Source organism: Musa acuminata, chromosome BXJ3-8, assembly GCF_036884655.1.
Source record: "Musa acuminata AAA Group cultivar baxijiao chromosome BXJ3-8, Cavendish_Baxijiao_AAA, whole genome shotgun sequence".
NCBI classification, from domain to species: domain Eukaryota; kingdom Viridiplantae; phylum Streptophyta; class Magnoliopsida; order Zingiberales; family Musaceae; genus Musa; species Musa acuminata.
The window spans coordinates 46,188,647-46,203,275 of record NC_088356.1 but is presented as its reverse complement, the minus strand read 5'-3'; the positions used below and the strand labels follow the sequence as shown (position 1 = coordinate 46,203,275).

Genomic DNA, 14,629 nt, shown 5'->3' with positions numbered 1-14,629 from the left:
AGTAGTATCAGCATTTGAGGATTTTGAAATTTGAAAAAAAATTATCAAGCATTAATTTACATTTAAAATGTGCATCAAACTCTGAATAGAAATTTAAAATGTGTTCCTAAACGCATCCTATCTTCCTATGAATCATGGTCATCCTTATTGCAAGAGCAATCACAAAGTACACAGGAAGTTCATCCATTTGTTGGTCAAAGAAAAGATTCATGCACAGAACTTGGAAAACCACAAGAAAGAAGTTCCACAAGTACATTTACAAGATACTTTGAGCCCGAATGGAACCACAAAGATGCTTCTCCAACAAGTTGCCTGAAGAAAAAGAAAACAAGCAAAATGGGTCCGTCCAATGAAGTCCAGCCAAATTCTCCTACAACTCCCAACACCACACCTACGACAGAGCAGAGCAGAGGAAGAGAAGAGAATTCATCTATCTTATCCAGACACAGTATCACTGATCCTTCCAAGTGCATGCAAGATTGCCTCATTCTCTTGTTGTGCATGTGTGGATTGCCTCACCTGTGCTATATGCTGATACCCAATGAACCTGGCAACCAAACATGTACTGGCTGGCGCTCTTACTCTCGAATCCTCAAACAAGCAGAAGAGAAAAAGAGAACCCTGAAATCTTATCCATACAAAAGAGAAGGAATGCATTGTAATGTCTGCTTCATGCTCCTATTCTGCTGTGTGTGGAATGTTTCACCTGTGCTAACTTCTGGTAGCTAATCACCAAACACAATCCCTCCTCTACCCGACCAACCATTCGAGACTTCATTGGCATCATCACCACTCTTTTATTCAAAGGAAGCTACTGTTCTCCTCTCCCCCTGTCCCTCTGCAGCTGGTGGTGAAGTGTACTCTTTGTTCCGGTGTTATATGTACCCGTTTTGTAGTTTAACTTAACATGCACCGCTGAGTAGGCCACGGAGCATGTCACTTTATCCGCCAGATGATAGCCCACGAGGATCGGTGGTTACGTGATGCCTGCGGCGCAGCTTAATATTCCTCCGCCGTGTACATTATTACCTTTAATTGATTTTAATTTTTCGACTCACGCCGTGCGAGGGAGCGAGGGAGCGACGAGCGACCGCGGGTGCGCCAAACCCTAGCTCGGCGAGGGAGAGGAGAGGGCGAAGAGTCCGAGAGGGGTTCGGGTTGGATTGCGGCGGAGGGTCGGGGATCGGGCGGCGATCGAATGGCAGAGGAGGACGGGCGGAGCGAGAGCAGCAACTACACGTCGGAGGATGAGGGCACCGAGGATTACCGGCGCGGCGGGTACCACGCGGTCCGCGTCGGGGATTCCTTCAAGCAGGGCGCCTACGTCGTCCAGGCCAAGCTTGGCTGGGGTCACTTCTCCACCGTATGGCTCGCATGGGATACCGTCCACTCCGTAAGATCCCCTGAAGCCTCATGCGTTCTTTATTCTTCCCTTCGTTTCGAACCCCACGCATCCTCCACGCATCCTTCTCCCACAATAACTGAAAATGGTTACTCTAGTTTTCTTAAATCCCTAAACAACCCGAAATCATCAGTACTACCGCTCGAGGATGCTATAGGCTGCATAAAAACTTGATTTCTGGTTGAAATATGGCGGAAATTGATGACTTCGTTTTATTTGTCACCTTAGAAACAAAGGCAGATTTTTTTTTATCTCTTAAATATGGAGGAAGCGATTGCAAAACATAATCTTTCTGTCTGCATCGCAGCGGTATGTGGCGTTGAAGGTGCAGAAGAGTGCGCAGCACTATACAGAGGCTGCAATGGATGAGATAAAGATCTTGAAGCAGATTGCAGAAGGGGACCCTGATGACACCCGGTGTGTGGTAAAATTACTTGATCATTTCAAGCATTCAGGACCCAATGGGCACCATGTTTGTATGGTCTTTGAGTTCCTTGGAGATAACCTGCTCACCCTTATCAAGTACACTGACTATCGAGGGATACCGCTCTCCAAGGTCAAGGAGATCTGCCGTTGTGTCCTCATTGGACTTGACTACCTCCACCGAGATCTTTCTATCATCCACACTGATCTCAAGCCAGAAAATATCCTCCTCATGTCTAGCATTGACCCGGCCAAAAATCCATGTCTCTCTGGTTTGCCTCTCATCCTCCCCACCATCAAGTCCCAAGAGTTGGCACCCATGTCTCCAGCTCGGTCCAATGGGGATCTCACACGAAACCAGAAGAAAAAGATCCGGAGGAAGGCAAAACGTGCAGCAGCTGCTGCATCTGGAACTGCAGAAGCCACCACCGGGGATCCTGATGACTTAGAGGATAAGGGGGATTCTAGAGGGGTCAATGATGGGGGTGGTGGTGGTGGTGAAACACAAAATGGAGCAGCACAGGGCCATAAAAGAGGGAGCAAGGCGACAAGGAAGCGACTAGCAATGGAGGCGGACCTTAGGTGCAAGATTGTCGACTTTGGAAATGCATGTTGGACATATAAGCAGTTCACAAGTGATATCCAGACAAGGCAGTACCGGTGTCCGGAGGTGATTATTGGGTCTAAATATTCTACGTCTGCCGATATGTGGTCATTTGCCTGTATTTGCTTTGAGCTTGCCACAGGAGATGTGCTATTTGATCCGCATAGTGGTGATAATTTTGATCGTGATGAGGTAAGCACCATGGAACTGTTACTTTGAAGGTTTGTGATTCTTATAGGCTATCTGTTGTACTAAACTAGATGCCTTTGCATATATGCCTTGAATGACAAATTTGCTACTGTTATTGGTACTTGTGCAAAAATTGTGAGTGTCTGATCATAATCTGAGCCATTACCAAAGAAGAATATTGACTAGTTATTTGTTACATGTGCATGATCCAGGTCATTCTGTCCAGACCAAATAAGAGCTCCAAATATTAGATTAATATCCTTTTTTTTTTTCATTTTCTGATGAATCCCTTTGAATGTGAAGTTGCAAACAAATGTTCTTGACAATTTTCTTTTGATGTTATTTTGCATAAAAAAACATCTTGTAGGTCAAACTTTCATCTTCTTTTCCCTTTATTGATTTCTTTTATGATTGGTCCCAATTTAGCATTATGTGAAACCATTGTCTTGTTTATTGTTCGTTCTTGGTGATATCCATGAGTGAATTCTATTCGTCTTAAAGTACTTGGAGATAGCTTAGGTTGTGATAACCGTTCCTAAAGTTCCCAACAGCTAACATCCGTCCTTCCTAAATCTTGTTTGTGCATTAGGTTGTGTTGTATACACTTTGTCAAGAGAGAATGATAAACGTTAGATTGTGAAGTCGATGATTTTCTTAGTACTCATCGTCCTTATCCAACCCCTTCCTCACTAAAAGAGGAGTAACCTACTGACCAAATTGCCTCTTTGGTGTTTCTTTCAGAGGCTTCCTCAATTAATCTAGATGTTTCATATTTTCCAATTAGCATACAATCAATTGTTCACATGAGCTGATCATATTGTTTTATAATATGAACTAGAATAAGATGAGGCATCCTTCTCTTGCTAACTGACCCGGAGCAATTTTTACTGGAATGAGAACTTGTTAATTATGGATATTTGTTGGATCACCTGTTCCAGATAATTTGAAGAATATTAGTTTTAGTTCCTTGGGAAAAATATAAAACAGACCACCACTATTGGCCCGGATAGCATTTAAATTTTAAAACAAAAAAGTTAATATAACAACAGTCTCTAAGAGAACACAATCACCCTAAGAAAACATGATATCTTGAACAACCATGACTTCCTTTTTAATTTCTTCTGTTTTGCTTATGCGGTTATCTCTTTTAAGACTGATTTGAAGATTTTATTTTCTATGGAAGCTACAATATTCTTTACCATCAAATTATGTTTGCATCATTGCATAATCGTTTTTTTATTAGGGCTAGGACCATCATTATCTTGCATTATTGTGTTTGCTGCACCTAGATGTTTCGCATGGAAGATCATTCTTCTGGTTGTGATAGGAGTCTTGACTGCATATTATGGCTATCTTATTGGTCCCTCTAAGTACATTGAAGATCAATTGTGGTTGTTATCTGGTTCATTGTTTTGAATGATGATAGGTAGGAAATTTAACCGACAAATAAGGGTAAAGTTACAGCTGCTTGGACAATTTGGCATTGTGGATCATCTTATAATATGTTACTCTTTTCCACTTGAATGCATCCAAACTTAGCATATATAAGTTGGTCCTAAAAATTGTCTGCTATGATGGGGTATGGATTTAGAATGTGGATTGGATGAAAACTGATATGACTATGTGGAGGTCAGAAAAACATTAAATATCAGTAAATGAAGTGGTTTCTTTGGAGTCACCAGTGTTTCTTGGCTGTCCCTTGTTCTCATGATGAAGGAGCTACTTTGGAGAGGGTTGGAAATAGCGGAAAATCAGGAAACGAAATAGTATCTGGCTTACAAACCAGGGTGGGGTTATCATACTTCTCAAAGGTTTTTCACTAAGTGGGTATGTGTAAGCTTGCAGCCTTGAGCTATTTGTCGGTTGAGTAGATTGGTACCTGATCTTTTTTGTGCCTGGCAGACTAATTATCATCATTCCATCTCTTTCTTGCTTCAAACTACATTGGTAGAATAAAAAGGGCAGCCTAGCGGATGAGGCCCATGCCAGTATAGGATATTGAGAAGAATAGTTTGCTAATGGAAATTGACCTTAATAGAAACAAGTTTCTAACTATTGCATTAACATAGTTATTATCATCTTGATGTTGCAGGACCACTTGGCGTTGATGATGGAGCTTCTTGGGATGATGCCCCGCAAGGTAAGCCATTTGTACCCTTTTGAAAGGCCATGTCTTGAAACATCTGATTGATTAACTATCTTCACAGAAATAACTTCCTTTGTCAGATTGCCTTGGGTGGTCGATACTCTCGTGAAATTTTCAACAGGCATGGTGATTTGAGGCACATCCGCCGCTTGAAGTTTTGGTCCCTCAACAAAGTGCTCATGGAGAAGTATGAATTCAGCGAGCAAGATGCCAATGACATGGCTGATTTTCTTATTCCCATACTAGATTTTGTTCCTGAGAAACGTCCCACAGCTGCCCAATTGCTTCAACACCCATGGATTGATGCAGGGCCTCGAATACGTGAACCAAGTTTGCCTCAATCAAATCAAACCCAATCGTCGATGGATGGTGCTTCAGAGAAGCAAAGAAAGGAGAAAGATGAAAGGGAAGCAATGGCGGTAGGACTGGGGAATATTGCAATTGATGAATCTTCAAAATCAGTAAAAGACCATCGACCTAATAGTAAACCAACCAATGCAAATGTTATGGCTTCAAGGTAGTGAGCCTGAGCCATTTTTCAGACTTGAGCAAGGTCAGGATTTTGACGCATCCATGTATTTGATAACAATATTGTTACCCCTCCCAGTGTGAGGTGTGTTTCAGATGAGTGCAAAATGGACAGCTCAAGGTGTTATATTTGATGGCCATGGTTGGGAAAGTTGCTTAAGAGGATATATCGCATCTCGTATTTTATTTTTCATATTGTCTCGAACATTTTTTCCCTGTAAGAATCAACTGTTGAATTTTATTTAGAAATGTATTTGTTGGACATGTTTTTGTCTCTTTAGGACTTTGAACTTTGGGTTCCGAGTGATGGCTGGGTTGTTCGATGGAATTATCCTTCCTAACATGTTGAAGGATATTCAATGAGCCAACTTCGATATACTGTATATCTTTTATAGACCTATTAAAGGAAAAGCTACAGAAGGTAACTGCCAAAATAGATTTTTTTGGTTGGAAAAAGTAGCCAAAAAGATTCTGTCCTCTTTCAAAAGGTTTTAGTGGCTCAGGTCAGTAATACTAGTCTTGTTGTCTAATATCTTCTGCAATGTACCTGTGACAGATTACTCATAGAACTTTTGGAGCTTCAGAGTTTTGTGCAAAGAAACAGATCAACCTTACCCTGCACTCTTCTGGTTATAAAAGAAAAAACAAAAGAAAATAGAAATAAAACATCCCTTTTAGATACCAAAACAGGAATCTCTGTACTTCAAGAATTCCAAACTACAAAACTCAACCATGTATGACATTGATGATTGATTGCAATAAACACATATCAAATTTTGGAAATTGGAATTATAGTTGCCGAGCTAGATCGACTGTTCCCGTCTCCTTTTTCTCTAAACTTAATTCTTTGCTTCAGACTCTAAACACACTGCTTGTTTTGTTGGTCTTTGCCAGCTATGGCAACTCTTCACAACCATTTGATTGTGCCAACACCTTCTTTTGGTAGGCCATTACACTTTGGCTGGTTAACTGCACCTTTCGATTGCTGGTGAGACCTACACATCCTCCCACTGAAAGCCACCGATGCCACCCACAAGCATCCAAGCCATGCCATTCGATACGGCGGAGGCTGCCGGTATGGCTGCCATGGAGAGTTCTTAATGAGCTCATCTACCACCCGCGAGTGTGTCGAGTGTTACTGAGGCCAATTTGGTCATTAGAAGAGGCCTGCAAAAATGTCTTTATCCTTTTCCAAAGGCATGTGGACTTGTGACCCTGCGGTGCGGAGGAGCCCTCACCCCCAAGGAAGGAACTAGATCTGATCTTTCCACCCCCTCTGCTTTTTTTGCTCTCTGCATCATGGAAGAGTGCAATCATCAATCAAAGCATAACTACCAACATCGACAACTACCTTTGTCCTACCACCATCCCCTCTAATCGCCCCTTCTCTTGCTTCGGGAAAGCTGGTTCTGTACTCCATACCTATTAGCTTCACACTGTTCTGTACCCTTCCCATGATTTCCTCTCCTTCCAGGATAATCCACAGGTAGGTACTTTTATGGATTTTGATGAATTCAGTCTTCTTCATGTCGTGATTCCTCTCTTCCTCTCTCTCTCCACTCTGTGACTCTCTGTCTTCGTCTCACTACATGTTTTAGCTGCACTGCAGATGATCTCGGATATGGGCATCAAAGCGTTCATGATCTCCTTCATCACCACCTCATTCCTCCTCTCTCTCCTGCTTCTCCCAGCGTTCCTCGGCAAATCCATCTCTCCCTTCCACCTATCCGACCACCTGCGGCGGCCTCCCCAGCCGAAACCGTATCCCGTCACCTTCGCCTACCTCATCTCCGCCTCTACCGGTGACGTCGACCGGCTAAAGCGCCTCCTCACCGCGATCTACCACCCCGGCAACTGCTACCTTCTCCACCTCGACCTCGAGGCCTCGCCATCAGAGCACGCCCGGCTGTCCGACTTCGTCTCCAAGCACAAGACCTTCGCGCGATTCCGCAATGTCTGGCTCGTCGGCAAGTCGAACTTGGTCACCTACAGAGGACCCACGATGCTGTCCACCACCCTCCACGCCATGGCCGTCCTGCTCAGGATCCGCCAGTGGGATTGGTTCATCAATCTCAGTGCCTCCGACTACCCATTGATCACGCAAGATGGTAAGTTTCAGGAAGGTATCAGACAAGATTTCCGCAGTCGGTGTCTTCTGCAATGATGCTGTAACTAACCATTGCTACAGATCTAATCGTGGCCTTCTCTACCTTGCCTAGAGATCTCAACTTCGTACAGTACACCAGCCACTTGGGTTGGAAGATGTAAGATGTCGACTTCATCTTTCCCGTGTATGATTGAAGCAATGATGCATGTAATTATCAGTCTCTCTCTCTTTTCTTCCTGTAGAAAGAAGAGGGCGAAGCCTATAATCATAGACCCTGCGCTTTACAGCCGCAACAAGTCAGAGGTGATCTGGTCTGCGAACGAGAGGGGCCTTCCCACTGCTTTCAAGCTTTACACAGGTTCTTCCCCAAACAAAACTCCATCTTTTCACATTAGCTGACACGATCATGCGCAGCCAGTGTTTGCCAACATTACATTCAAGATCCATGTACTAAATCTACATAGAAGAATCGGTCGACTACACCTTCCAATATGTCTGGAATATTTTACTTGTGTGTTCGCAGTCATGTCTGCTGCTGATGTCTACCAAACCAAAAAGACAACGTCTAAATTATGTTACCTTTACGATTAATTATACTATTGAGATTAAAAATAGTTACTCGTTTGATATATCAACTGCAGTTCAACTTTGAAGACACCCATCAAAGGCATTTGTATTATTAGCACAACTCCACGTTAGTCCATGATCTTTGACAATGTAACGCTAGATAGGATCAGTGTTCTCTTTGCACCAGTGTTTGTCTTGATGGATGAAGAGACTAACTTACATCGGCACCGTTGTTTTCTCAGGCTCAGCTTGGACTATACTCTCCAGATCTTTTGCAGAGTACTGTATTCTTGGCTGGGACAACCTACCAAGAACCCTCCTCCTCTACTACACCAACTTCATCTCCTCACCGGAGGGCTATTTCCAGACCGTGATATGCAACTCCAAGGATCACCAGAACACCACGGTGAACCATGATCTCCACTACATCACGTGGGACAATCCACCCAAGCAACATCCCTTGACTCTAGGACTCAAGGACTACAGAAGAATGATCCTGAGCAGTGTCCCCTTTGCGAGGAAGTTCAAGAAGAACGATCCGGTCCTCGACAAGATCGATCGAGAGCTACTCCGACGCCGGAACGGGCAGTTTGCTCATGGCGGCTGGTGCTGGAATGGCAAGAGAGGTGGTTCCTCGGGAGGCAATGCGAGAGGAAACTTGGGTGTTCTCAGGCCTGGGGCAGGCTCAAGGAGACTAAGAGCTCTGCTAACAAAGATGCTCTCCCCAAGAAACTTCAGGAGAAGGCAGTGCAGGTGAGCTGCTCAGATGAAATCTACATTTTTTTTGAGGTTGAGGAGATTTTGAGAGGAATAAAGTTGAAAGGTTCCCATGGGATGGAACAGCATCATCAACAATGTAATTCTTACGACCTACTTGGATGTACAGAGGATCCAAGTTAACACAAAAATTGGTTTGCATAGAATGGTAGCAACACCCAAAAAAATGATGGCACCATGTCAATTCTAATTCTGAAGCTCTCATCGATCTTAGAAGAACTCGAAGCATGTAACTCTAAGACACATGTAGCATAACGAAACAAAAGGACGTTCGCAGTCTACGAATCAAAATAAAGACTCGGAATCGACCATTTAGATCCGAATTAATATCTACATCTCGGTTTCGTGGTTACCGATTTGCGTTTGGTGGTTTCACGACGAGCACCGGGAATTTCGCGTGACGAGCACAGCGGGGATGTTACGAACCCGTGACGAAGTTTACTAGCATGTTTTCCTCCTCCTACGTGAGTCCGAGGAGTGTTTCCATTAAATACCATGAGCATAGGTTTTTAGGAAGTAAAGTTTGAATTTCTGGACAAAAGAATCGATGGAAAGTGGCTCTAGGTGAGCGTATAATTCTTATGTTGAGTCTCTTAATATGATTAGAAAGGTACCATGTATCAGGGCATCTGAAGTGTTATATAATGATATTTAGACATGAAAAGCTATAATGTGCTCTATCGGATCGGTATTATCATCGAAGGTCTCTAAGGATGGGAGACGATAGTTCGCTGAAACATATTTCTCCTAAATTTTATGTGTAAATAATGACCAACCCGACATGGGGTCGATCAACGCGTCCCCTTTTGATTATTGGAACTCTAGTTACATCTCCTCCAAACATCGATTCATTTGTAAGGTAGAGTGGATTTATAGGAAATCTTCCGTTGAATTTAATGACTAGGCCTTGGATTCATGTAGGGTAGAGTAGTGGTACAGTTTGTTAAATTTCAAGGTTATGAACTAAAGTGATCCCTTGGCCAACAATTAAATAAGTCTTTAGCGCTCTTGGGATGTTAGAGTCACGTTGGGTTGGGGAACCTTGATGGGTGCCGATGCTAATAGCAGTTGAGTCGGAGACCGTTGTTGAGTTATTGGCATCTATTATTGGGCTAGTTGGGGCAATAGCAGAGTGATGACCTGTAAATGATTGTTAGCATTTACACTTATTGAATGAGATTTAGGATCACCTTGACAAGGATGAGCCGATGGCTTGGGGTCATCCCTATGCATGAGAGACCCAGGTCGTTGAATAAACGCTCGTATCACACTAACATCTACTTTGAGGTGGATGCATCCATATACGAAAAAGGATGTTTGTTGTCCCCTTTAGGTGAAATTATTATGGGTTAGGGGTAAAACCTCTTCGCTCAAGCATTTATTATAAGGGTCGACAGACGATTGTTCCTACGACATCGGGCTCTACTTCTAGAGTCAAAAATATTACGGGAAGAAGTCATTGACGTCCTAGTCAACCTGACTTGGTCCGGACTCATATGCGTAAGATTATCTAGGGTGCTTCTGAAGTGAAAATGCTACGCTCTCGATATGCCATATACACGAAGACCGAGGTCATGAGAAGTTTTTCGATCCGATCCCTTTGATGTTCTAAGTTAGTAATCCAAGGTAGATGAGTGTAGACGTGAGTGGTCGAAAGTGATCCCCTCCTTTTATTATGTTGAAATTTTTTTTTAATATATGGTTATAAAATATTAACCTTTTATGCACATAAGTGAGATTTATAAATAGAGTGACAAGGACATTCAATAATCGGAGTAGCTTTTATCTTTTTCTTCCACCTGGACATTAGACATTTGTAGTGGTCACACGTCGATCATTGATCCGTCGACGATGTTTTTTTTTTATCACTTTTAGTTTTTTAGAATAAATTAAAGGGTAAATGTAATATAAATGAGAGGTGAAGATGGAGGCCACGTGTCAGCTTTCTTAATCGGATTCGGTAGTTGCTTAATTAGATCATTAATTCGAGCAAATCCGCGGGGATTTTGACCGGGCATTCCATTACAGAAGGGAGAGAACGGACGCTTAAATTTAGCCCACCTTTCCGTTACGCACTCAGCCACACACGCGTTCGCCCGCCAAATAAAGTATCCATTTCCTCTCCTTCGGCCAACGGGTCCCGCGGTTTCGTTCCTCCATTGTGCCGAGGTGCGGATTGGGTGCGGAGGACATTGGTAAATGTAAGTGCTGAACGACCCCCCACCGTTCACCGTTCCCCGCTTCCCGCTCCCCGCTCCCGACCCTTTCCTCTCCACCCTCGTCTTCTCGCCTTGCGCGCCCAATTCAATCCCAAACCCTAGGGCTTCGACTCCGCTTCCATTGTTGGCATTGTTCCTCTTCCTCCCCCCCCATCTCCTCGATTGCGACCGCTGGCGTCGGAGGAGGTGGAGAAGGAGGAGGATTTTGGTATGCCGCCGTGAGGCCATGGGGAGGCGTGGCAGATTTGGATTGTATGCTCGTTCCGGTGTCATCTCGGAATCCATGGTTCGTGAGGAACCCGTGGCAACGCCTGGGGCGGCGGTCATGTTTGGCACGTGCGCCTCCTCCTGGTATCGTAACCTGAAGCGGAAGCTGGACGAGACGGACTTCGAAGCCCGCTCCCCATCCTCTGTCGCTGGCTTCGCCCGGGTGGACATCGGGAACGAGGCGGCGGCCCTCCGCGAGGCCCTCGTCAGTCACCAGCAGTCGGTCCAGAAGCTCCTCACGGAGCTGGAGGAGGAGCGGAGCGCCGCGGCGTCCGCCGCCACGGAGGCTATGTCGATGATCCTCCGTCTCCAGCGCGAGAAGGCCGAGGCCCAGATGGAGGCCCGTCAGTTCAAGCGCCTAGCCGAGGAGAAGATGGCGCACGACCAGCAGGAGATCGCCGCCCTCGAGGACCTCCTCTTCAAGAAAGACCAGGCCGTGCAAGCCGTCACCTGTGAGGTCCAGGCGTATCGCCATCGTCTCCTCAGCTACGGCATCGGCATGGAAGACGGTGATGCACCTCCCTCCGAACCACAGACCCCTGATACGGCCACCTCCGCCTTCGCTGTGCCCCAGTTCGACCCCTTCCCTCGCGACTACCCCCCATTGAGGTGCACTAGTGATACCGCCGTCGACCTCGATAAGTATCCCTCCGAGGAGACCCCTCGTGAGCGCTTCCAGACGCTCGAGCAGCGCATCTTCCAGCTCGAGCGGTTGCCAAGCAGCAGGCTTTGCAATGTCATGGATAAGAGCGTCGTGGTCGGGCAGTCGCCGCGCTGGAGGCGCAGGAATCTCAGGAGTTTCTCCTTCTGTAGCTATGGTTCAAGCCTGGAATTCAATAAGGGGGAGGAGTTCCCGTCAGCGATGGACGGCGCGTCGGACTGTGGTGGGCGAGATGATATGAGCGACAGAGTGTATACGGTGGATGCGGTGCATGGGGCTAGCGAGGATTACGTGAGCACGCCGAGGGAGCTTCAGAGCAGGAGGAATGTTGTGGGCGGGGTGCAGGAAGCAGAGATGAGGAAGCTTTGTATGAGGTTGCAGGCGCTCGAGGCGGACAGGGAGTCCATGCGGCAGACATTGATTTCCATGGGCACGGACAAGGCTCAGATGGTGTTGTTGAAAGAGATTGCTCAACAGATGTGTAAGGAAGCATCGACAGAGAAGAAGATAGTCAAGACATCACCTTCCAACAAGAGAATTTCTATCATGTCAATGATCAAGGTAATAACTTATTCATCTTCTCTGTCTTCATGAGCATTTTCACCTGAATAAGTTCAAGTCAAAAATGGGGTATATATGCAACATGATAAATGATGTATATTGCTTGAAAAGTTCTTGTATGTGAAATCTTGCATCTCATCATGCATATTTTGACACATTATTATAGGTTTGGCTGTGCAGAATGAATTAGCTTTAAAAATGCTTCTTTTGGTTGTCAACCTTATCTTGATTCTTTCAGGTAATTTCTCAATTAGTAGGAAAAGAAAAAATATTTATGCATTAGAAGGATTGTATAAAATCAGAACAAAGTATGTTTATGAAATGAAATTCCACGTTATATTACTAATCTAAGGATTTGTCAGTTGTCAGTTACCTGAGAAAGAAGTGAGAATGTTACATTATATCGGAACAGGAGATAGAGATTTTTCATATAATAGAGAAAACAGAAATGATAGAATCTGTGTCTAAATACAACATCTAATTGTTATAGGGAGGCTTTCTTAATTATAGATACATTCAGGACATTCTACTCCTATGAATTTCAAATTAGCTTCTATATATTAAGAATCAGAACATATCTGAGCTTACTCTTAGAATGTTGTGACTGATAAAGAGTCATAAGAGTCAACAAAGTTGCCTAATAGTTGTAATGGCTTGAAATGCTCACACGCTAGTAGTAGCATTGTAGTTTTCCCTAGTTGATACTCATGAGTACTCACCTGATAGAATTGTGTGATTTTTTCACTGAGGTTTTTGCATATATTAGAATTGTTTTATCACATAGATGAGAACATCCCTAAATGAACTTTTAATGGTATGGTAAAATTTGAGACATGAAGACATGACTCATATGCATTTCTTGGACAAGAACTATCTTTTCATAACCGGAACAGTTTCTATCACTACTGTAATTGGTGTTGGTGGTGGTGCAATTCGTGTCAGACTTTTATCTTGATGGTAATTGGCTTCCACAAAATGATCTGGGCTATTCTGCAGATTTGTGGGATTTTTTGGACTGTATGATGGAGTCATGCAAGGCCATGAATCTGGTGTGAGAGTCCTGTGCTGTAGTCTTGGGCCTGAGTTTGAATTATGGTTTCTAGTTGCATGATTGCTTGCTGATCATATTTTTGCACATTAACCTCTTTCATGATGCATATCTGAAAGCTTATTTTGGTGAACAAGCACGATCAGGTTTAACATTTTTGGTGCTGCGCCATGAATTAGAAGATTAAGTACCAATAATATCGCTATGGTTGTTCTCAATATCGACAACTATCTACATAGTTGTCCTATAAGAACAAGTATCAAGTTTACACTCTGAACAGTGCTCCCTCCTCTCACTGTTCTTTTGCAATGGGCATGCTATTGGACAATCTACTAAGATTATGTCATTCTTTTGTGTATATACTTCTATGAGCTAAGTCTCTTGTAGTTGAACATATTGTGTTTATGAGTGGATCATCATATTTTAAATGTTTACTTATTCCAATTCGCATAATTCTTAACATGAACTCATTGGTAATTCTCTTTGATGTTTCTTTTGGTGTGCGCTTTCTAAATTATGTTTTTCTGCAGGGTGTCATCTCACTTGTTTTCTGGAGAAGAAGATCATCACGAGTGAGGTAAGTTTCTACATTTATATTGGAGTAGTTCCTTTTGGTTGAAGTAAACATGATTAAGGGTTTGCTTATGGCTCCACCAGGTATACGTTTGGGCTATCGGCTAGCAATGTTGGACTCCTGCTACTTTTGGACAAGTCTCCTCGTACAAGGCATCGGAGGTTCCTCACCAGAACTCATGGTTGATATCAGTTTCCCAGAAGCAACATGAACCAAATGTGTACATCCTTTATGGATCTGGATCTCAGCTCTCTTTATGTATTCTTTCATATAATTCTTTGAAATCACATTGTATCATCTGATTCTTTTTTCTTTTTTTTCTTTTTCCAAATGTTGCTCTTATATTGAGACTATATTGCATTGTTAGGTGACATAATTTGACATTTGATGACCATTCATCTTACTGTATGTACTCTCATGTGCATTATGCATATAACCTATTTCCTTGAGTTTATTTAAATATGCCCGCTTTATGTGCATGCACAATCTTTCTTTATATATGTATGTTTGTATGTATATAATTTTTCTTTTTGAGTTTTTCTTCGAAGATGCTCCT

The 14,629-nt window shown here is 43.5% G+C and overlaps 3 protein-coding genes across 4 annotated transcripts; all 3 read left to right on the top strand.

The window, feature by feature from the left end:
- Positions 1 to 1,061: 1,061 nt before the first annotated feature.
- LOC103996168 (uncharacterized) lies at positions 1,062 to 5,556 on the top strand. Its single transcript, XM_009417023.3, has 4 exons — positions 1,062 to 1,393; positions 1,710 to 2,621; positions 4,711 to 4,758; positions 4,845 to 5,556. Exons 1-4 carry the CDS (start codon positions 1,199 to 1,201, stop codon positions 5,283 to 5,285), a joined length of 1,596 nt encoding a protein of 531 aa, XP_009415298.2. The 5' UTR covers positions 1,062 to 1,198; the 3' UTR covers positions 5,286 to 5,556.
- Positions 5,557 to 6,457: 901 nt separating this feature from the next.
- Positions 6,458 to 8,936, top strand: LOC135644524 (beta-glucuronosyltransferase GlcAT14B-like). 2 transcript variants are annotated; one of them, XM_065162171.1, is made up of 5 exons: positions 6,458 to 6,778; positions 6,891 to 7,400; positions 7,481 to 7,556; positions 7,642 to 7,757; positions 8,209 to 8,936. In XM_065162171.1, exons 2-5 carry the CDS (start codon positions 6,902 to 6,904, stop codon positions 8,721 to 8,723), a joined length of 1,206 nt encoding a protein of 401 aa, XP_065018243.1. In that variant the 5' UTR covers positions 6,458 to 6,778; positions 6,891 to 6,901; the 3' UTR covers positions 8,724 to 8,936. The 2 variants fall into 2 exon arrangements, with proteins under 2 accessions (XP_065018243.1, XP_065018242.1); XM_065162170.1 differs by having other exon boundaries at positions 6,463 to 6,778; positions 6,902 to 7,400.
- A 2,101-nt stretch (positions 8,937 to 11,037) lies between these two features.
- LOC135643984 (myosin-binding protein 7-like) lies at positions 11,038 to 14,467 on the top strand. Its single transcript, XM_065161318.1, has 3 exons — positions 11,038 to 12,451; positions 14,030 to 14,076; positions 14,157 to 14,467. Exons 1-3 carry the CDS (start codon positions 11,189 to 11,191, stop codon positions 14,257 to 14,259), a joined length of 1,413 nt encoding a protein of 470 aa, XP_065017390.1. The 5' UTR covers positions 11,038 to 11,188; the 3' UTR covers positions 14,260 to 14,467.
- The last annotated feature ends 162 nt before the right edge of the window (positions 14,468 to 14,629 follow it).

Bases quoted from the DNA above. Each gene is read 5' to 3' on its own strand.
- LOC135644524 (XM_065162171.1), top strand. From the start codon at position 6,902: ATGATCTCGGATATGGGCATCAAAGCGTTCATGATCTCCTTCATCACC. The intron at 7,401-7,480 runs GTAAGTTTCAGG...CCATTGCTACAG, and splicing joins CCCATTGATCACGCAAGATG to ATCTAATCGTGGCCTTCTCT. The intron at 7,557-7,641 runs GTAAGATGTCGA...TTCTTCCTGTAG, and splicing joins AGCCACTTGGGTTGGAAGAT to AAAGAAGAGGGCGAAGCCTA.
- LOC103996168 (XM_009417023.3), top strand. From the start codon at position 1,199: ATGGCAGAGGAGGACGGGCGGAGCGAGAGCAGCAACTACACGTCGGAG. The intron at 2,622-4,710 runs GTAAGCACCATG...TTGATGTTGCAG, and splicing joins ATAATTTTGATCGTGATGAG to GACCACTTGGCGTTGATGAT. The intron at 4,759-4,844 runs GTAAGCCATTTG...TTCCTTTGTCAG, and splicing joins TTGGGATGATGCCCCGCAAG to ATTGCCTTGGGTGGTCGATA.
- LOC135643984 (XM_065161318.1), top strand. From the start codon at position 11,189: ATGGGGAGGCGTGGCAGATTTGGATTGTATGCTCGTTCCGGTGTCATC. The intron at 12,452-14,029 runs GTAATAACTTAT...GTTTTTCTGCAG, and splicing joins CTATCATGTCAATGATCAAG to GGTGTCATCTCACTTGTTTT. The intron at 14,077-14,156 runs GTAAGTTTCTAC...TGGCTCCACCAG, and splicing joins AGAAGATCATCACGAGTGAG to GTATACGTTTGGGCTATCGG.